Raw genomic sequence first — 22,564 nt, 5'->3', positions numbered from 1 at the left:
TGGCTGGCAGCTATGCAGGTTGTGGAAGTGGCCTTCCAACTGGGGCCTATGGTCCATATGATTAAGGGAAGCACCGGGGGAACACTTTAAGCTATAAATCTGTTGGAGACCAATTGGCTTTTCCAGTATTCAAATAGAGAAGCATTTTACACGTTGTTCTCCTCGGTGGTCACTCTGACCTGTCTCTCCCTGGTATACTAGCAGAATTTTGGGAGGGCAAGGCTTTACATTTGGTGGTGACTGATGGAATACGATGGGCGTACTCCAACGGAGTGAAAGAGGAAGGAAGGCAGGCTGGGCACTGCCAGGCAGGAGTGTCTTGGCAAAGGGATTGTTATTTAGCCATGCGAAGGCAACTTTGGACCATCGCCTATTTAGGTTTAAGGTCATTTCAGTCAAATCCACGGAGGAGTTTAGAAAGGTTGGGGGAACCTGTCCTGATGGTGCACGCTGGCCGCCGGCCCGGTTGGGCGTAGACTTGTTTTGACTGGACCTGGGAGAAGCCCGGTATCAGTATGCTGTAGGTATGATGGCCTACCAGGAGCCATGCGCAGTTGCGCAGAGCAAAGAGGTCTTGGCTTCATCAGGCATGGTCTTATACACGCCAAGTCCACAGGGTGCCGGGAGGGAGATGGGGTGCACCTCCCTAGTTTAGGCACGGTTCTTTTCCTACTGGACCTAGGGGAAGCTTTGGCTGCAGCAGGTTGTTAGTAATAGGCTACCTTGGCAAGGAGCCCGCTCAGGAGAAGCCATTGAGGTGTCAAGGAGAAAAGTTAATAGCGCCATGTGCAAGTTCACTGAGCTAAGAGGCTTTGGCTTCATCAGGCATGGCCTTTTACACGCCAAATCAACAGGGTGTCTGGAGGGTGATGGGGTGCGCCTCTCCACGCTAGGCATGAATTTAATTTTACTTGACCTTGGTGAAGCCTTGGCAGCTGCGGGTTGCGAATAGACTGGACCTACTGGGCCTAGGGGAAGCTTTGGCTGCAGCAGGTTGTAAGGAAATAGGTCTACCTTGGTGGGGGGCCCTGGTAGTGACGGTGGCCACTCCCAAGGCTGTGGAGGAGTTACAGGGCGATCCAGGGTCTGCACATACCAAGGGGTATAGCATGCAGCAGCACCGTGTGGTGCTAAGCCAGGATACCCAGGGATCTTTAGCGTGTCCACTGGAAGACCGACGGCGCCCCGCTAACCGACAGGCGGTTGTGGGTCTGAGCAACCGGGGGCTGCCATGTATGCTCCGCCCACCCATCACGGGGGGGCGTGTGTAGCAAGTGGACTGGTGGTCCACAGGTGGGAGGGGGGGACCCTCCCAACATTAGGTATACACCAATTGGCGTTGCCATGGTGACTCTAGGCTTATCAGACGGGCAGGCGGCATAGGGGCTGGCCTGCCCTGGGATCGCCCGTAAGATAACCCACCATGTTTGCATATTGCTTATGCTAATAAACCTGCAGCAATATTTCTCCACTTACATTCAGTGTCGTGTGTTTTATTTATGTACTTATGTGTGTTGTGATAACTGTTGCCGATATTGGCACTATGTAAGGCTGCCCGGGGGGGGGTTGCGCAGCGGCCCGCCCCTTTGAGGGCGGCCGCCTTAGTGCCACAGGAAGGCACAGGGGTGGGAGGTCGTGTCCCTGGGATGGACCAAGGGAGACCCCAGCAGATAGCTGCTTCCGGCGGGGAGGAGCCAGGGGGGTACATATTCTGTCTCCGCCCCCTCCTCGCCCTCTTGTCCGCTCGTTCGCCTTGCCCGCCCATCCGCTTACCCGGCGTCCGGAGGGACAATGGGGGGGCCAGGTTTTCTAACAATTCTCACTTTGTGTTGCAGGAGGAGTTACAGGGCGATCCAGGGTCTGCACATACCAAGGGGTATAGCATGCAGCAGCACCGTGTGGTGCTAAGCCAGGATACCCAGGGATCTTTAGCGTGTCCACTGGAAGACCGACGGCGCCCCGCTAACCGACAGGCGGTTGTGGGTCTGAGCAACCGGGGGCTGCCATGTATGCTCCGCCCACCCATCACGGGGGGGCGTGTGTAGCAAGTGGACTGGTGGTCCACAGGTGGGAGGGGGGGACCCTCCCAACATTAGGTATACACCAATTGGCGTTGCCATGGTGACTCTAGGCTTATCAGACGGGCAGGCGGCATAGGGGCTGGCCTGCCCTGGGATCGCCCGTAAGATAACCCACCATGTTTGCATATTGCTTATGCTAATAAACCTGCAGCAATATTTCTCCACTTACATTCAGTGTCGTGTGTTTTATTTATGTACTTATGTGTGTTGTGATAACTGTTGCCGATATTGGCACTATTATATTTACATTGTCATTTTCGTATTCTTTCTGTATCAGAGCACTATTGTAAATTACCAGTCTTATTGTAAAAAATATATAAAAAAAAAAAAAGACAATCGTCTGCTCCTGCAGTGTGGTGCTTCTGCCCTTCTTGGAAGCTGTCCAGATATATAAAGAGGGTCTTGGAAAGAGCTGCGTTAATCCAGCGCTGGGCAATGCCCTGTTATTCCCGGGATCCGCAGCCAGAGGCGAGCAGGCGAGTGACGCTCTCTAATGGATGCGGCTGAAAATAGAACTAGGAGCCGAGGTGGTGTGTACAGATTTACAACCCGAGCGCGGCCTCTAATTTGAAACTTTCCCTCGGAGGGCGCTCGTTATGTCTTGTGACTCCGCCCACTCTGTGGAATCGCGCCGCTCGGCTGCGCTTCAGAAGCCCGGTGGTTTATTGAGGGGCCACGGCTGCTGCAGCCAGCTACATTTGGCAGGCACCCAGGTCTAGAGTGCTTTAATGGTGGTTTCTGCGAGTAACAATAGAAAGTGTTGCCAGGTGTTTTAAGTTTTGGTTCACAAGTCTTTCGACATGACCTCTTAAACCTAGCTCTCTCACACTTGAGGCTTACTTTTCAAGGCACACATTCCAGTGTGTGAGTTTTTTGTACTAAACTAATTTGTATGTTTCAGCCAATTTTGGCAGTAAATGGTATCCCCGGTCTACACACATTAAGTGAACCTCTTTTTACCACAGCGTCCATCCACTATCCCCGTGGAGCTTCTAAGTGCTAGTTTTCCCTCCCTCGTGGCGCATCTCAAAATGAGTGACCGCTAGGAAGGAATGGGCAGGCCACTCAGAATGTGGAAAAAGGGAGTGGGATCTTCCTTTCCTGTTGGAGAGCGTGCAACATACATGACAACTAGTCCTGTGTCCTTTATGCATTGTTGTAGGCTTTACAACTGGCGATGGGGTCAAGTGATTCCTGCCACACCTTACGAGTGCCATCTTGCTGCCTGGATCCTAATGCCATGTTGCGGTCTGCAGCCGCCCTGCGCTTCAGCCTGTCCATGCATCACCATTGATGTAAGCCTGCTACCAGGCTGTCATTCCAGGTTATGGCCATCTTGGCCTGAGTGGTGCTTTGCGTTTGAATTGTTTACCTTTGTGGTTTGTACTTGGCATCGTTGTGGAGCCAATGGAGGTTGAGTGAAACTCTCCTTTCGACCGTATTAACATAATACGGAGCCAGCGGGGCGTACCGGTGTATTTGAGCCTGGCCTTATTGCGGGTGTCTTGAACTCCTCCTATGCACGCAAGTCAGTACTGCCGTGCAGAGACTATTTTGAGACCGGACATTTCAAGGAAGTCCACCACATAACCATATACAACATAGACTGTGGTGCCCAAATGTGCCTGCTGGTCAGTGCATCACACGTGGCCCTTGGTCACCTGCAAGAGCTGCTGAAGTTGCCAGTTTTGGAGGACGTGGACCTCTAATAATGGTGAAACATCAATTATAGTGGGCAGCAGGGGTCCAGGTTGTTTGTTCTTCCTTCAGATTTCACCTAATATTATTCAAGCGTAGTGTCTTGGGGTGAATAAAAAAAGCAATGTTATGTTTTATGTCTTCCACCATTTTCAGAGGTCAGAGTTACAGATGCTGAGTCAGTGTTGGGGAAGATGTCATTGATTAATAAAACATGCTATCGCTGTGCCTGGTGCCTGAAGTAAGTCTTTGAAAAGCGCTTCTCGAAACCTACAAAGCAAATGTGAGAGCTTGAATGCAAAGCCGCACTCCACAGATGGGGTAATCAAGTCAACATCATGTCCGGTAAACTTGAAGGGAACCAAGGAATGGAGGCCTCAAATGGCTTGTTATCTGCAAAGTCTGGGTTAGGTGAGACTGTATTTGATGACATTTAGGTATTGGATGTTAGTCCCTAGTGTCACGAGAAATCAAAAATAAGTCCCCTATCATGTAATCTAAATTCCTCTGGACTGGAAAAATAGTAGACAACCATGTCGGGACACATAACTGTATAAGATATACTACCAAGGTTGCCACACTCAAATGCATAGGCCATTTTCCTTCTGGTGTCTAGCTCTGGCCATCTAGATCTTTGATAGCAGTAGCCAACATCCAGAGGCCTTGATTGGAACATTTTGACCTGGAATTATAGCAGTGTCGGGAGGATGGCTCATGACCCATAGGAGTTGAGGGTGAAGGCTTAATTCTTCTGCATACTTGTGTACTCCAAGCTTGACGGTACCGTATGGTGCTCTAGATTTCGCTGTAGGCATCCATAGGGGTACGCACTGTATTGTGGCTCATATGGCATCTTGAATTATCATCTAGTCTACATTTCTAACTTGGTGTGGAATGGAGTTATCCTCCTATTGTGAGTGATAACAAATTCTTCCATTTGGATGTGTAGGGAAGAGGTTGACCTGCTGCCTTTAAAGATAATAAGGGATTTCATTTTCATAATAAAAAGACTGATTTATTATATAGCCATGAGAAAGACAGGGCTTCCTACACTGATCTCAAATCACAGATGGTGGTGTTGCAGTCCATAAAATAAGAGATATAGTCAGTGATAAAATGCTGCACCGATACACATCATTGTTGACTCATGTGACGGATACAGCAGCTAGATAGTTTCCATAATGCAGGCGATCATGTGATAGAGAACAAACTAAAGCAACAACACACAACTCCAATCAAACAAATCTGGCTTTTAAGTGGTTCAGCCAGTAAATGAGTTTAGGTTTTCCTGTTGATATTTGTGTGAAACAAGTGTAAAAACACAGTGAACTCAACCTTTTATCATTTAGAAGTAGATTGAATAAATGTCAGTGAGCTTGGTAAACTATCACCAGTCACTAACAGTGCCGCAGTATGGCAAACCAGCCGCAGCAAGCACTGTATACTGACAAAATGTTATAAGGTCTTAGCGATGCTTGGTCTTGGTGACTGCCACATTCACCTCTAATAGCACTACTAAGTGCTGATCTAAGGATTGCTCAAATTGTCATGTTAGGAGGAGTAATTAAAATGAGTTCTGCTTGCTCTTACTGTGTCCTTTAGGAGGAGAGAACGATCTTTGCACTAAAACAGCAATTTCAGCTTTGAGTTTGATATGCACAAATCTATCCATACGTCCGACTCCTGTGTACCGTATTTCACCATCTGTGTAAAACATAGTTCAATACAACATGTTACTAGTACCTGCGGTATAAAAGCCTCATATCAAAAGAATGTGTTTGTGCAGTACCATATTAATGTTGCAATCCTTTTTATTGTTTTAAAGCTCTCATCTACTGGTAGCTGTGGTCGGAGGCCTATTGCCTAAAATACAGCAATACAAAGAGCCGGCTATATTTTTTGCCCTGCTCCTGGAGCAAGGCTTCTTTATCATTTTGACTGTATTAGTATCTCTCCAATGCTGAAATCATATCCCTGTGTTTATCCTTGGAAGTGCATGTTTTCTTGCCCTCTTCCACCATTTGCTCGCCCTCCTCCCCCCGCTCACCTGTTGCACCCCAGACACTGCTTTAAAAAAAAATTACAATTGCTTTTACAGAGGCCTGGTAGCTACTCAGTGCCACCGGCCCACTTTCTTACCAAGTAGATGTACTCTGTTTATAATTTAATGTGGTGGAAAAGTATTTGTACAGCTAACCTTTGAAGACCACCCTAGACCTCCGATCCTCTAGATCAGTGTGATCAGAGTTTCCTAACCTTTTGACTTCTGTGGGCCCCCACTTGATCACTACTGGAATCTGAGGTCCCCCACTGAATCAGCATTTTAATTCAGGGACCCCCACTGAGTCTTTACTGGAAGCCAGGGACTCCGGCTTAAGCAGTTTTGATGATTTGAATTATAAAACAATACAAAAAGCACAGAAGACATGCATTCATTAAACAAATACACAAATGATTAAATAGTTTATTTAATTCACAAATAAATACACAAAATCGATTTTTTTCTTACAATGGGAAGGTTGGGTTTTTTCTTAAGTCAACTGCGGCCACCCATCATCCTTACTAAATTCTGCCCACCTGCAGTTCCGCCCACAGCTCTCGCACCTATCTTCCCTCGCTGGAATATAAATCAAACTTGCCTGCCTCGTGATGTAATTTTTTTTTCTTTTGCTGTTACGGACTCTAGTGGTTTTTAGCAGTGAATCTCAGCTGAGTTCACCAGCTTTTTGTTTCACTGCCCACCTGTTTTTGTCGGTTTCCGCCTCCATCCCTGAGCAGGCACGGGGGTCAGGAGAGTCCCAGTGGGGCCCTTAGGATCGGGAATCGGCAGGTTCAGCTCGATTTGGTCAGTCTGGCCAATGTTGTTTGGGCACGACCACGATAGAGCCCCGGGCAGTGAAACCTCCAGATACCTGCAGTCCACTTAGACCCCTTGGGCTGCGCCCAAACCCTGCCCACCACATTTCCCCCCCCCAGGATTGAGGAGTCTGGCCTGGTCGGAGTGTGCTGCAGGGCGGTTCTTGGCGGCTTTATCAACTGGGCCATTTTACCTCTTTGTGGCCTAGTGGGCTCTAACCACAGTCCGGCCTTTGAATAGCCAGGATTTGAGATGGCGGGCATGTAAATTAAAGACCTCATAAGGGAATAACAAGGTCATCAATACAACAATAACTTCCTAATTGCAAGCTTCAGCTGTGGGTGGAGGCGGCGACCCCTAAGCAAAGACTATTTCTCTTGGCATCCCTGCATTTTTTCCCCGGCTCTAGTTCCTTTCTTTACCAGTTATGACAAGTGCAAACCCCCCTAGGCTTTTAAAGCCATCATGGCTTACAAAGATTGTCACCAGGAGCAATGCTTTCCCCGATTTAGATAACGAGGGAGGCCTCCCCTTCCCAGTCTATGACTACCTTATCACTTCCTTCTTTGCAACATCAGCTGCACCTGATTTGCCTCCCAGGAAAGGCTGTTGAAGAAACAAGGTTAATAGAAAGCACTCTGGAGTCCCCTGAGATTAGGCGAGAACTAGGGCAGCAGGAGGACAAAGACTCTGGGCCTAATTTAGATTTCGGCGGACAGGTTACTCTATCACAGCGGTGACTGATATCTCGTCTGCCGCAATATAAATCAGGCCCTTAGAAGGGCAGGCAGCCTATCAAAATAGACCTCTAACAGTACAGGCCATACTGCATGCTCACCCAACCCACACTGACTTATCTTTTATGGAACTTCACTTGCTGGGGCAGCAGCAATAAACATCATTTTTAAGTCCATTCCACAATCTGCAGGAGACCAGTAAAAACACTCTTCAGCTCCAACTGTGAAGGAAACACACAATCAACAACTGGCCATAACTGGCTAAGAGTTTACGCCATACCTCGAAGAAGTAACACAATCTTCTTCCCCAGGGGACACCCTTCTACAGTGCTCCCTACGGGGCTCAGACCACTTACTCGTGGTTGGTGACACTCTGCATTAAACCCACTATGCAGAGCGGTACCTCTGACTTAGCCCCTGCAGAAGATTTCAGACAGTACATTAGTGGCCTTATGCCACTATTTGGAGGCCATCAACGCAGCACTAAACTGGCAGTCCGACAAATTGGAGATACAGGTTGAGCTGTTGCAAACCATGTCCACCTTCATTGCCTCTATTGATACCAGAAGGGCCAGTCTGAGCTACCTCATTGCAGCCACATTAGCTGATTCAAAATCCATACAGCCTTCATGCAATTGTTGTACCAATATTGACAAGCTGGTCGAATTGCCTATTCTTATAGAAGTGTAAAACATGAGAAGTCTTAGCTGTCACTCACTATTAGATTCACACTATAGAATCCCAATGGGGGACCTAGAGCAGCCGCCTCTTGGTCCGGTTGCTCCAGTATCACATCGATCTGATACAGGGGGTGAGTATGGCCTAAGGGCTATAGCTACTCCTCCTCCCCCCCCCCCCCCCCCCTTGCAGGACCGACTTGTAGATGACAAGGAGTTACCTTCCACTGCAGCTAAAATGCAGGTTCTTAAACCTTTGACAAGGAAACAGATGACAAAACTGTGCAAGAGCTCAAATATGCTTTTGGGTATCCTATTGCTTGCACTATACTTACGGGTGACTTTAATTTAAATACTTCATATGATTTATTAGAGGATCAATCAGTTAGTCAGACTGATCAGCTTTGGAGTGTTCCCTGGGTGCCCCCTCCGGTGCAACATATTGACTCAGTGTCCTGCTAGCTCAGTAGAATGCTACTCACTTACAATCTACGCTCTTTAAATGGCAGACTGGACGGAGATATCGTACTCATTTTTCAAGACCTCGAAATGCAATCTTAGATTATATCTTTGGTTCTGTTGAGTTTCTCAGCTGGTTTTCTTCGTTTTGAATTAAATCCTCGACGCCCCCTTACCCCCCACCCACTGGGAAGTGGCTATTCTGCCCAACGTGCTTGTACAGTACATTTTAGTCTGCAATTAGGCATCCAATCTTTCAATCAATTGGAGCTCCAACCGGCTCACAGTTTCTAAGGAGAATCAGATGGTCCTATACCATAGGCAAGCAGATAAACAAATGGCTCGGTCAAGATTGTATTCAATATTTTACACAGACCTTATGCTAATCTAGTGGTTAGCAGCATAATTTGTCTGTAATCTGGTCTCGTTTGGTAAATTCCTTATTACACTCTTATCCACACAACTTCAGCAGGTCTTATTTCTCCCAAGCAGTGAAACCTCTGAATACTTGGTTCAATAAGGGAATTAAAGAAACATTTAAATAGGGTGGTTGAACAAGTTAGAGCTTTACCTTTTAATTTAATAAACATCAGAAAGGTCAAATTCCTACGAAAACAAGAAGATATAGGAGGTAAAGAGGACCCATATGGAAACGCAGTGGGTATTGATTGTTGAATTCATCAAATTAGGTTCATTAAACGGTTTTTGGCTATTCAAATATGCTCGCAGCATCCAGCAAACCTGGGCAACAATACTTCTGAGCCGGTTTGCACTCCTCACATAGAGTCATCATTCTTTAACCACTCACAGGGATGGCCTGCCCATTGACGCCTGTTTACGCTCCTTACCCGGTGGAGGCAAACAGAATGCGGTTGATAATCAAGGGCTCTAAGACGCCCTGAGACCCAATGACCTCCTGAACAATCTTTTTATATCTATTGTGACCTATTGGCAGCCATTTTTAACAAATTTAGCTTCTTATTCATTCGAAACACAGTGCGTTCCCACATCATGGTCCATTCTCCTGACAATTTTTAAGAAAGCTGATCCTGCCATACCTATGAAATATAGGATAATAAGCCTGCTTGATGTAGAGGCCAAAAAGTATGTCAATAGACTTTTAAATTAATTAGAAACTTGGGCTGGCTCTATTAATTTAATACCTCCCACACAATTTGGTTTTAGGGGAGCCAGCAACACTTTAGATATTTTCCTCAATCTCTCTTTAATTATCCACGAGACGTAAAAAGGACTAGCCTGTTTGCTTGCTTCATAGAATAAAAAATCGCCTTTGACGGAGAGGACCGTGTCCAAACTTAAAAAAATGGGATCCCACCTCTATTCTTGAGAGCCATTCAGTCTCTATACTGGACGGAATACCTGGGTACAAGAGAAATGGACTCGTAATGGGTACATCGCAAAAAAGATAGAAATGAATAGAGGGCTGGAACACTGTATGCTGGCTCCACTGCTTTTTAACGTATATACCGCAGATTTGCCTGCTGCCATTAAGGTTCAAGTGACTTGTCCCCCTTAATTAACTTCCTTACTATTACAGTCTTTGCAGTATGCAGATGATATAGGGATTTTAGGCCACACGGCTACAGGTCTTCAACAAGCTCTGAACACTTAAAATGTAACTAATCATTTAAAAGTGAATATTGACAAGTGTTTGGTTGTAGTGTTCAGTAATAAGCTCTGTAAGCTGACTCAGTGCCTAATTGGGATGACAAAGGAAGTATTGCTATTTAGAAGTTTGGCTGGATGATAAAGGCTCTCCTAAGCAGCCTCAATTTTGTTTGCCATCAAATGACTCTATAGCAATTTAAAGGCCCCTTCCTTAACTCGTCTACTTAGTTATTTGTGCAAAACACCTGCCTTCCTTGGTATATGGTTTCCTGGCTTTTTCCTGGCGTGGCAAGTACATGTCTCAATAAGTCACTTTCCGAACTTTTTAAGTATATTTTTCAGCTTCCTAACGCTACTAGTCCTTTTCACCTTGGGCTAGAATTCAACCAGATACAGCCATCATTGACACTCATGGTACAGCTTTTAGTAATTTGCCATAGTCCAAGATCCGCTAGGGCTTCTCCTTTCAATGGGTAATTTGGTCTGCTATTTCCTTAGACTCAGCCACCTCTGCTCCCTGGAAAAATCACTTTAACTCTGCGAGGATCACTTTGGAGGCAGAAACCCTCTGAAGCTTACCCACCTCAGTGGCACAGTGTAGGAAGCTGCTAAAGAAGCAAGTGAGTGTTATCTCCCACACTGTAGATTTGAGTGCTTTCAAATGCAAAAAGAGTTCCTGTTATATAGCTATTACAAACAACATTGACCACCTATCTTGATTTATGGACTCAAATTAAACCTAAAGAAAAAGCCATTGTTTTACTGTAGAAATATAATTGATTATTTTGATGATCTTTTTCTCCTCTTTGCACACTTCTATGAACACTTCTTTATGCACTCTTTGGAGCAGCGGTGAAAACTGTTCTAAAGGTCTATATATATATATATATGACTGGATTTCTTTAAAATATAAATAGAATAGATTTTTGCAAAACTCAAGTATGTTTTCTTGTCTCTCTCTCTCGCACGGATCAATTGGGTTGATCATAAGCTACATGAATTAATATCATATTTGTCTGTTAAAATAATTGCGATTAGGACCACACTGTTGCATGTATCGTACTATACCCAGTTCCTGTGGCTCACCTTGGGTTACCGCGTTAGTTCGTAATGGTATGTTACTTATTGAAGCACTGTTCCAAGTTTTGAGAGGTTTTCAACTGATAGTTTAGGCTAATTCTGATTATAGTATTGTCAGGGGTTCGTTAATTCATTTTCTAAGGATGTCCTAATTTTAAATTGTCTTGCATTTTGTGCCGATGTATTTTGTATTAAATGGCTGGTGGTATTGTACCCCTTTATGGTATTAATTAACTAAAAAATGGTCTTCCAACTAAAAAAAAAAAAGTTTGTTTGGTGCATTTGTACTGTTCCCACAAATCAATCTGAGGAACCCAACTTAATTTTTAGCCTCCAGTTCCAAATTCCTTCACATTTATGGAAATTCTTAAAATGTAAAATTGTACATTTTGCTCATTTTTTTATAGACACTTTGTTAATCTGTTATTGTTTCATTTTTTAAGTAGTTATGGACCCCTTGAGTAGTTGTTGCGCCTCCCCCTCCCTGAAGGGGCCCTGGACCACAGGTTAAGAGTCGCTGTTCTAGATATCAGTCACTTTGTTTAGCTTTTTAAGTGGTTTATTGAAAGCTACTGTGGACTGATTTTGTTTGTAAAATAGCCTTGCTTAGTCTGGGTGCACAATCGTAGCCTATGAAAATCAAACCTCGCTAACGATCTAACGACTGTGATTGGAAAACCCTAACCTTTTTCAAGCTAGCCTGAGAACATTAAGACTGAGACACTTTGTCTTATTTTTGTTTTTTTCTGAATTTTAGGATACGCACAGAGCACTTTTTATCCAGCAGCTCAGGCCGTCTCAGAATCCACAGCCCAGAATAAAGCTTAAACTCTTTGGAAACACTGGAGCAGGGAAAACAACGCTGGTGGAATCCCTCAAATGTGGACTCATCCGAAGCTTTTTCAGGAGACGGCGGCCCAGGATTTCCTCTACCAGCTCTGCCCGATACCCCCCATCACCCGCGTCCTCCAAGCCATCCGGTATGTGCAAAAAAATTGCATGGTCTGATTAAGAAACAGAAATGTGCTTAGCATAAAGGAAACGAAGTCTGAGGATGATTTGTCGGATTGAGATCATGTAAATCATCTTTTTCATGGAGAAAAATCCCTATTGCTTCAGTTTCCATCTTATAACTGGTTTATAATGTTAAGCCTTTTTATTGGGGGCTATTGATTCCTTTTCCTACTTGGTACTGATAGAGCAGAGGTTTTACATTTACAAATTCGGTATTTAAACTGTTGCATTTTAATAGTTGTTTTGTTAGTCCATCGTCTGAAAACTCACAAGCAAACTTGGAACAAAAACAACACAGAAGGGAGATGCCCCCTCTCTGAGGTACACAGACTTTCAGACTTAGGCATACTGGATGCACAGGTGATGCCCAATCAAGAGGTCATGTGTCCAAATAACTCTGCCCTCTGTCACACTGATTCCACTAGCTCTATTATGTTATTGTCTTGGAGCGACCTTCTGTTTGGAGATCAGTGTCGCCAATTAAAGTTAGAGGAGTGACCAGCAAAGTTTTAAGTGTTTGGTAGATTACACAACGCCAAGTGTCAACCACCCCTTGCTCTAGCTGCTAAAGTGGTGGCTTCCCGATGCGCTTTTCTGGCTTTCTTGGGACGCTTTTTTTTAATTTTTTTACACGTTTTGGGGCGTGGGGGCACTGCTCATCTCCTGAAAATTGCTTAAATATTGTAAAAAATGTAGTTTCCTCTATAGTCTTTCAAAAGTCTAGGTGTGTCTCCAGCAGTTTGTGAGAACATAGGACGGGACAGATATTGAATGGTAAAGCTGATCCGTATTATCTGTTCTCAAGCATGTGACCATAAATAAACCAATTGGGTTGAGATTTTAAAACATCGGGGTATCGTGGATAGTTTTGTTAAAACCTGCTGCAGTAATGTTTGCAAACTAAAATGCTTATGTTTTAAATTATAAAATGTTCGCTAAACTGACAAGAACTTCAAACAAAATGTAAGAGCCTCACAACTGCTGCAGGGTGTCAATTTAAGAGGAGGTAGAGCGGTCTGTGAAATAAGAAACCTAAATTTGTTTAAAAATGTGATGCCATGGCTTCCCCAGGATTCAAGATTTCCTAAGCATTGATCAATTACTTAATTACATTTGTTTTCAATTTTATTGCTATGAAGTAACAGATTTCCCCTTTGAAAGTCCTGTATCCACACAGATTATGTTGCAGAGTTAATGGATTATTGGAACCGTGGTACAACCTTGAGTATCAAATCGAATGTATTAAGTGAAATACCGTCTCCTAATAGAAACACTGGCTATAGGTAGGGCAGTTTCGAAGAACAATTAAGATTTGGTTAAAAAAATGCACTATTCTGTTCAGGAGGGTATATCCTGGATAGAAACCTGTAGAACAGCACAGCAAGGCCTTTCTGATAGATACTTCTAACCGCAGACTCCTCACCTTTGGAATATCCCCAGGCTGCAGACTGGATCCTGAGAGTTCTTCAGCATTGCTCCAACTCATCAGTAGGTGGCACTGTGTGGCTCCAGAAGTCAAAGAAGGCTAGACAGTGGATCCGTATATAGCTCAGCACCTAACTTGCTATCCCTTATTTGTATAAACGTAATCTGGAACTACCCACAAAAGCGTGTGCACACCGATAAACACCCACTGTCACGGTGTAATTCCAATACAGGAATATGAAAACTTGAGAGCAACAGCACAGGTGCACCACAATAAAGATTGGAACAAGATATTTTATAAAATCCACGTCCAAAGCGTATTCTTCCAAACGTTTCTTCTTTATTCCATATATTTTTTTAACAACGTGATCTGGATGATCAAGACACAGCCAACGCATTTCATCCTTGTTAAAAGGACTTCTTCAGGGCGAGATGAGTCTTTTACACTGTCACCATTGGTAAATAAACCAACATGGTGACCCAAGAGTACAGTAACCAGTTGCTTGCGTCCTTAATATATAGAATTAAAGGTTTTGATTGGCACCCTAATCTATTAGGATAAGGGTGTTTGGGAGCATAATAACTCACAAAAAGAACAAGTCCAAAGTCCCAGGTCAGGGAACTTGATGAATTATGACAAAGGTTGCACAGTTGCAACACCGACCTGAATCAGCCGAAATCCTCCTCATCGATGGCAGACCAGACGGGTGGCTCCAGTTTGACTCCGTACCACCCTGGAAGTGATGAAGGCCAAACAATATTTAGGTGTACCTTTCAACGCAGATCCAGAGCTCTGCTCCCAAATTCATGGGTCTTCCAACGACTTTAAAAAGTGTTTCACAGTGTGCTAGGGAGCCATGTCTTCTACGAAAAAGAGAGGACTCAAGCCGTGCTGAGACTGCAGGAAGCAGATGTCAGTCATGGACTCGTATAAGGTATGCTTGTGGTGCTTCGGCTCCAATTACAACCCTTTTATGTGACAAATGTGCTCTTATACGCCCAAAGTCTTTTCAGAACTTAGAAGCGAAACTCTGTGTCTGCGCACATAACAGGTTGCGGTCAAAACACGTCTCAGTCCCTCCTGCTCCACTTCATCAGCCCAATCACAGTCTGATCTAGAGGCTGCTCCCGCGAAAAGTCCACTTCCCAGTCCGTCTTTGAGTAAGTCCAGGTTGAAGTCCTGACACAAGAATAAGAAAAGCAAATGGGACTCAAATTACATCCTGTCACTTGAAGCCTAACGAGAAGGTATGTGGGTGTCAAGATAAAGATTGCACTCCTTCGACGCCCCCTAACTCTGAACTGATTCTGCATTTGGTCCAGGGGTACCCCAAATTTCCCAGGCAGTTCTCAGAAGCAAATAGCGATCATCAACAAGCCCACGCTGCAGACGTTTGGTGCTACTGACGTCCCCTCTGACGCGCTCATGTGGGATTGAGGTCCTCTCTGACATGCTTTTGTGCCCTGCCGAGCTGCAGGAGTTTCCAATCTGAATTTCGCTGGTCGGTCTGCCTCTGACACCATCTGGCCTCAAGAGTCTGCCACCGGGCCCATGTCAGATCAGGCAACGACTTCCAATCCGACACCAAGGTCTGCACCAGTTCCTTCTGTGCCAGCGTCCGCACCAAGTCCACTGGCGACAGTCAGTGAACCAGTCCCGACGCAGATTTGTGATCTTGAACCAACGTCCGGTCAATCTTTGGCCTATGTCACACTACGAAATTACAAAAGTGCAATGGGTAGCCATTCAGACAGATTTAAATCCCATTCTTCTGTAACAACATTGGTACCTGCAAAGGATTCACACTCCTTTTAGCTCTGATTCGGACCAAGTACAAGGATCCCTCAGGACGCTGGTGATGAGGAAGTGGACAGGGAATCGAACAAAATTCATACAAAATATCTTTCTGACCAGTTCTCTTGACATTGAATCAAAAATAATTGATACACTTTGAAAGAGACTTATAATCTTTGGCAAGTTTGGTCTTCAGATCCATGAATGCAGTTTGTCTTCTGGGGCGGTACAGCCATGCGCTGTGGGACATGCCAGCAAGATCTTGCCAGCTGTCCCGGAGGACCTTAGAGCCTCTTTAGACCAGAGGATACATGATGCCAAGACACGGCTAATAAATTGCTCCGAACTGGACTGAACACTGCAGACTGCATCAGCAGAGTTATTTGCACCAGTGTTGTACTCTAAAGCCACGTCAGGACGTGAGTGAGCAACTGGGCTTTCTGAAGACTTGCAAGCATCCTAATTGGAATGCACTTCGATGGCTCCAGTCTAATCGGAGAAAATGTTGATTTAGCGCTAGAATGATTCAAGAACAGTCTTGATGCATCATGAACTCAGGGCTATTGATGCCAGGTAAACAATACAGAAAATTCAAAGGCTTTTCCAAAGTGCTAACTTACAGGCAAAGCCAACCCTGTCAACTTACACTGCAGCACCAGCGGAAGCCACTCCAACCAGCTGCGACAGCAGACCTTCAGTTCTTCCGCCCCTGCTGCTTTAGGTTGCCTTTTCAGGCTCATTCCTGGCTGGTAGGTGGCAGGATACCGCATTTCATTCTGGGCTGGAGCCACATGATGTGAGGCAGATGGGCCTTAAAGAACGTGCAAAAGGGCAGTCCGTGCCCTGCCGTTCACATCCCCCCAACCCGCCTTCCTCCCAAACCTGAGTGACGTTTGGGAGAACATTCCACACTCCTGATGCAAGACGTCCACCTTCTGTTCTGCGAGGATGCCATAGCGCAGGGTGTTGCAATCGGAGAAGTCATCTTTTTAATGCTGAAAGCCGCCTCCTCGTTGCAATCACACCAACACACCATGCGAGTCAACAACAGGCACATTCGCTGCAACGGCCTTACACCACCTGTTTCCCTGACAAATCGGTGTTGATGATGCCAGTGGCTTTTTTGACAAAGGTTGTGACTGGGGAAGACGGACTCCGTTGTCTTACCCCTAAGAGAGCACTAAGCTTTTACATTGATCACACAAAGGACCATCACGTGGTTTCAGCATCTTATGGGATTCTCTGGCACAAGAAAAGGTGAGGCAGTGCTGAAGAGGGGTCTGTCAAGGTGTATATTTCCCTGCATCAAAATCTTCTATGTAGTAGCCGTAAAGAAGCCGCTTGAAGGCCATCTGGCTCGTTCCAAAATGGAAAGGGCCACTACTGAAGCATTGGCGTAAGGGGCATCTGTTCTAGATATCTACCAGGCTGCGACGTGTGCATCAGTGCAGACGTTTACAAAGTGCTCTTCCTTTACAGCCAAGTCCGGGGGGAAGTTACCCTCGCCTGCTTGGGTCTGCAAGACGTTTTGGTTTGAGTCCACTCCCCAGAGTCTCCAACTTTGGTATTTATTCTAAAGGTGAGGAATCTGCGGTTAGAAGTATCCATCAGAAGAGCAAGTTTCTTACCTTTGGTAGCCCTCTTTTTGGTGGGCACTCTGTATCTTGCTGCAGATTCCTCACTGCCCCCCAGTTCCGCATCCTGTGGCAGGACCTCTTTAGCATCTGAGAAGGTCCCAATTTAGAAGAGCATCACACTACCTCGGACAATTTATAGAGACACCATTGACCCCCAAGAGTACCTTTCTCATCCCCCACTTGGGAGTGGAGCTCATACCTTAAATGCACATTCTCAACAGTAACAAACCAATCTGATCTCTGAAGTCACAGCCACCGATACTGTGCTTTGCCCCTGAGTTGTTGAATTCCTGTGCAGAGAACCATTGTTGTGCTTCCTCACTGCAGCTCACACAAGGAGCTAAAACTGCATTTACTTAATATACACGGCAGCGAAGGTCTCCCTACACCTCCTACAGTCTTCCATGCATCCTTTGCACAGAGGAGGAGCAGGCGTCCCTTGGCGGGAATGCAGACTCGATCAGGGTGGTTCGGCGTTCACCTACTACTGCCTGTGCACATTGCAGAAGGACACGAGCAATGGGGGAGGATGTGCTCGAATCTGTCCTCTTCTACCCTACAGTACAGGGCTCGTCAAACTAAGAGAAATTAACATTGAAGTCGGGTTTATTTTGAAAAGGTTAAATTATCTGGGAAATGGAATAGAAAATTCCAAATGAGCACTAAGACAGTAGCACGTTATATCCACTAGGGGGAGCTGTCGCATAAGTTTAGCAATTTGACAATTTTAGTTGCTGTGGCACCTTGTAACAAGCATTTACAATGCAATGGTCTCGGCATTGGTAAAGTTAGAGCTATTGGCATTGCTCATGACATTATTTTTGTTTGTTTTTGTTTTTAAAACATTTAAAGAAACGGCATTGTTATTTACAATGTCAATAGCTTAATCGCTCTCAAATGCGAGACCTATTGCATTTGCACCCACACACAGATTAAGCTATTGACATTGTAAATAACAATGCCGTTTCTTTACATGTTTTACAAACATAAACAAAAATAATGTCAGGAGCAATTCCAATAGCTCTAACTTTAAGAATGCCGAGACCGTTGCAATGTAAAGGGTCAGCTTGCTCCCCTCATGCCGAGGTCTGAGTTGTAAGCTGTGTGGGTTACAGGTAGTTGGTCGTCCGTAAGGAGTTCAGCCTTCCACATCTAGGTACATAGGTTCAAATCTAGATTCGGGGCGTCCATTCTCAGCGCCCGGTGTGACGTCAGCTCTACATTGTTTGAGGCCGAGTTGAACATTAGCCCACTCTGAGCCAGAGGCTGGCCACAGGCCCAGTGAAGTTAGAGTGCGTCTGGGATATCTTTGAGTGACGTGCAATGCCTAGGTTGTAATGTGATCAGGGATCAAGTTGGATACTTGGACTTTTATGAAGGCAGAGCAATACCCATCATTACAGCGCCACGAAGCACCAAAACTACAGAAGCAAGCACTGAACAAAAAATATAGAACTTTCACTCCCAAAACCACGCCCACTGACATAACCCATGGACATGTATTTACTTGTGTCTCAGGAAAGTTTAAAGTATACTCCTGACCACTGCAATTATGCTATTCTGCATCGTGGTTTCTTGTTTACATAATTATTTGCCACATATTCCATCATCTGCTGCATAAACTACAGACTTTCGAAACAAATGTAGCTTAAACATCAAACGTTACAACAAACGTGGTGACCGTTTTGCACGCAGAGGAAGGCCCTTCCCAAAAAGTTTAACTGATCATCTGTGTCGCTTATTTTTGTATATTGTTGTTAAACTGGCATTAATGGGGTGAAATCCTTGTCCAGGTAGTATTATCATGTGTAAAAATTACAAAGTAAATCATACTATAAAAAAGCGCCAACTTATACCACATAATTGTCCTTTTCTTGTGGCACAATTTAGCCACCAATACCGCATAATTCCTGTGGCCGCGCTCATATGCCTGTCATTGCAACAGTGTGAGAAGAGCCCTGCTTGTGCATTCATGCAGGTGCACAGTTGTGCATAGATGGGCACCGCGCAATTTAAACCACAGTGAATATGAGAATACTAAGAGGACGCAGCCCTTGGAGGAGCAGTCTTAAGCCATCCACAGTGTGCGCCCTGAAGTCCACAGAGGAGTTTCAGTGGCGCTACCTGTAGGCATGGGCATTAAATACGAGTCATGGAATAGGCCGGAGAGGGGCACGCAAGTGTGGCAGGGATGGGCATCATAAAACCAGCGACGGGGTGTACCCAGACACCGCGAGCCAAAAACTCAAGGGGAATGCATTGGTGCCCGTCTGCAGCCTTCCGCTGAGTGCACCGAAGTCTGCCAGAGAGCTCTGTCTCGTGCTGTTGCGATGTCTCCCTGACCCACATGCTGTAGACCACCCTGCCGCTGGCTGATCCCTGCTCACTTATCTCTCTGCTGCGGCCGCTGAGTGCACTGAAGGTTGCCAGAGAGCTCGGGCTCGGGGCAGTTCACCTCATTACCACTGGGCCCTCAGTTCCCTGGAGCACTGCTTTATGTACGGGCCCCATCCTCTATTGCGCCGTACCTTGACTAGAGCCCCTCCGTTGCAGGCAAAGTGGACGCTGTCTGGGTCTTGTGTGCTCCCCGGGGTGTCGCTCATCCAGGGCACAGCTAGGGTCAGTTTGCGGCCCTTTTTCATGCGGTCGACGCCATCTCGTTAAGGGCGGTTGGCAATCCCGGCTCTATGCGGTGCCTGTTCTCTGAATCCACATGTACGTGTTAGAACTTTCTACAGTGTAGGCCGAAACGTTGCTTTAGATGGGTCAACTGCTAGAAGACATACAATCTGCAAGCACCCAAAAAAATTGAGCTTTTTCTTGTAAGCTGCATGTCATCGATTTAGTATATAACACCGGCAGATATTTACATAGGTATAAAATGTATCTGAATTATCAACTGTTTTTCCAATAAAACGAGTGTCGTCAAGGAAAGTGACCTGCTCTCAAATGCTACTGGACGGACGGCCTTTGAGACATCTGCCGTCTAAATAGATGCCCATCTGTTCGTACCACTGGGCATGTAAACAGTATATACACTGTAACAGAGGTCAGGTAAAAAAACAAACCGCTCCAAAATAACATTAGACTTTTAATTAGAAGAGGCATACAGCGGCTGTTCAGAAACAGTTTTTTGCCTAAAGTTTGCGTGACGTCATAGCCATAGTGTAATATGTGTTAAACTTTCTGTTGGACGAGCTGACGATGAGGGAGGGGGCAGGGGCGACCTTAAAAAGCCATGGGAATAAATCCATCCCAAGATGGCGAGAGCCTTATTGTTTAGAGGGCAGAAAAAATGGAGGATATTGCAATATCCACAATGGGATAGGTTTCAAGAACCAGAGCGGGCCGCAGCTGCTTCTCTTCTTTCTAAAGCAGCAGCACAAAAGGTGGAACAAGTAAAAAAAAAAACAACCCAGAAAGCAACCGGCAGGAGAAACCCGAGGAGGAGGCGAGGCTTCACTTAAAAAAAAAACACATCTCATAACAGAAAAGACTTCAGAGGCTAGGCTACCATGTAAGCAAATAATAATTTTCTGTTTTAAAATTAATCACGAGAACTGTGAGTGTGTGTGAGAGAGCGGGGGACAGTGTCCTTGTAGCTGGTTAGAAGGCAGGGAGTTTTCAGAGGTCTTTCAGGCTTGCTTACTTGCACATTCAAACAACTCACACCCCCAGATAGCTCTAGCCAGGAGACGAGACCCCTGGGCACCAGCATTTTCAAAGGGAATGTTTTATAGTCGGTGGTTGAAGCAGGAAACGAACTGGGAGCGCTAAAACTGAACAGTTTGGACCGTGTACAGGCAGAAGGGTTTCTGCCAGGAGACGGTGTGTTATCTGCAAATCGCTGACATTCCAAATGGGAAACGTTAGAAATGTGTTTGCTTTTGTTTTTTTTAAAAGAGGCGAGTACGGGAAACAGCAGTTGGCTCTCCGAGCCCACTGAAAGGGTAATACACAGAGGGTGGCGAGCACAGATCTGCCGGGAGAGGAAGCTGGAAAAATAAAGCGCCCCCGGGAGGGGGAGGGAGTCACGGGGAGAAGGGAGGTGGGGAAAGAGCCAACCGCCGACGGCAGCGAAACCACCGCCAACCCAACCACCCTCCCCATGGGTGGGCGAAAAAACTTTCAAACCGCTCCTCACATGCACACACAGACGCACAACCGACAAAACCGCATCGGACATGCTGCGAACGGCGGCCGAGAAGGGCCGGAAACCCGACGGAAACAAAACACACACGCAGCACAAACGGACAGAGCCCCGGATGGCGGGAGGGGAGTAGAAAAGAAACACAGATGCGGGAAGATGCACGCGTTTTTCTTAAGACTCCCCACTCCTGTCCCACCCCCATCGCTTAAAGTCCACAAATATCCGTACACGGTTTAAAAGACTAAACCAAAACAGGGCCTCTTGAAACATTCCTTGTTATCATTTTTGCGGCTCACCTCAGCTGCTGGGGGAGGCTTCCCCTTACTTTCCTACGGACACCGAACTGCAACGAGAGTTTAGGCTGATCGTTCCAGGGGTCTGACACTCACCTTCATACTAAGAGCGCAGGCACGGATAAGCTTTACGGGGGCTGCCATGACAGTCATGACATACAAGGTAGTCGTCACTGCCACTACTGGTCACGTGACTACAAACTGAAAAGAAAGCCACAAGCAGTACTTCCGCCGGCGAAGCATACTTCTCTATCGTATCTGCCATCTTGTAGTGGACACATTTCAGGTGTAAATCATAATATGCAAGAAATACTACAAACATATTAATTGCACAGGACTCTAAGATTCTCTATTTTGGAATATAATAGAGTATACTATTTATTTGTTACCACTGTGGCAAATTGTGTTATATAAGAAGGTTTCTGTTTAAAACGCAGAAAAATAACAGTTTTTGCTCTTCGTTTTGCAGAAATGTGGTCTAGAGCGACAGAGCTGCCGACTTCCGCACTTCAGGCACATATACATTGATAGCTAATATTATATACGTTTCGATTCACGGTAGGGAAAAGGGCTGAACCAAAAGAACAACAGAGAAGGAGACGGGCATAGATGGAGGCCACCCCTCCTTTCTATGGAAGACTTGTTTGTGAAGTAGTCTCTAAAAATAAAACGGAGCCTTTGCAGATGGTAACAGTCCTACCGTTTGCGCTTCTAGTATGGGGTTTGGCAGGCTGGTCTCAGCTCCTCTCACCGCCTGTTTATTTTGAAACGTAGCTGGGCATGTGAGCGCTACTGTTTAGCACACGTGCTCTCTCTTTTGCTTCTCTCATTCAACGCACTGGTAACTAAGTCACTGCTCTTCCCCGTACTCACCAAATGCAAACCGATCTCCGCTTCTCTTATTTAACGGAAAACACCCTATGGGCCGCACGAACATAAAGGGGAAACAAGAGGGAACAAGCACACCACCGCCTTTCTCCGAGGCAGAGCAGAAATGCCTCGGAGAAACGCAGCGTCCATTTCGGATTCGGG

At 45.7% G+C, this 22,564-nt stretch overlaps 1 protein-coding gene across 1 annotated transcript in view; it reads left to right on the top strand.

The window, feature by feature from the left end:
- Window positions 1-22,564, top strand: part of DAPK1 (death associated protein kinase 1) — a 568,454-nt gene that overhangs the window by 477,464 nt on the left and 68,426 nt on the right. Inside the window, exon 20 of the mRNA XM_085632914.1 lies at window positions 11,976-12,198. Coding sequence (XP_085489040.1) covers window positions 11,976-12,198 — 223 coding nt within the window. The remainder of the gene's footprint in view (window positions 1-11,975; window positions 12,199-22,564) is intronic.

Source organism: Triturus cristatus, chromosome 2_1, assembly GCF_964204655.1.
Source record: "Triturus cristatus chromosome 2_1, aTriCri1.1, whole genome shotgun sequence".
Lineage (NCBI taxonomy): Eukaryota > Metazoa > Chordata > Amphibia > Caudata > Salamandridae > Triturus > Triturus cristatus.
This window is presented reverse-complemented; position numbering and strand designations above follow the sequence as displayed.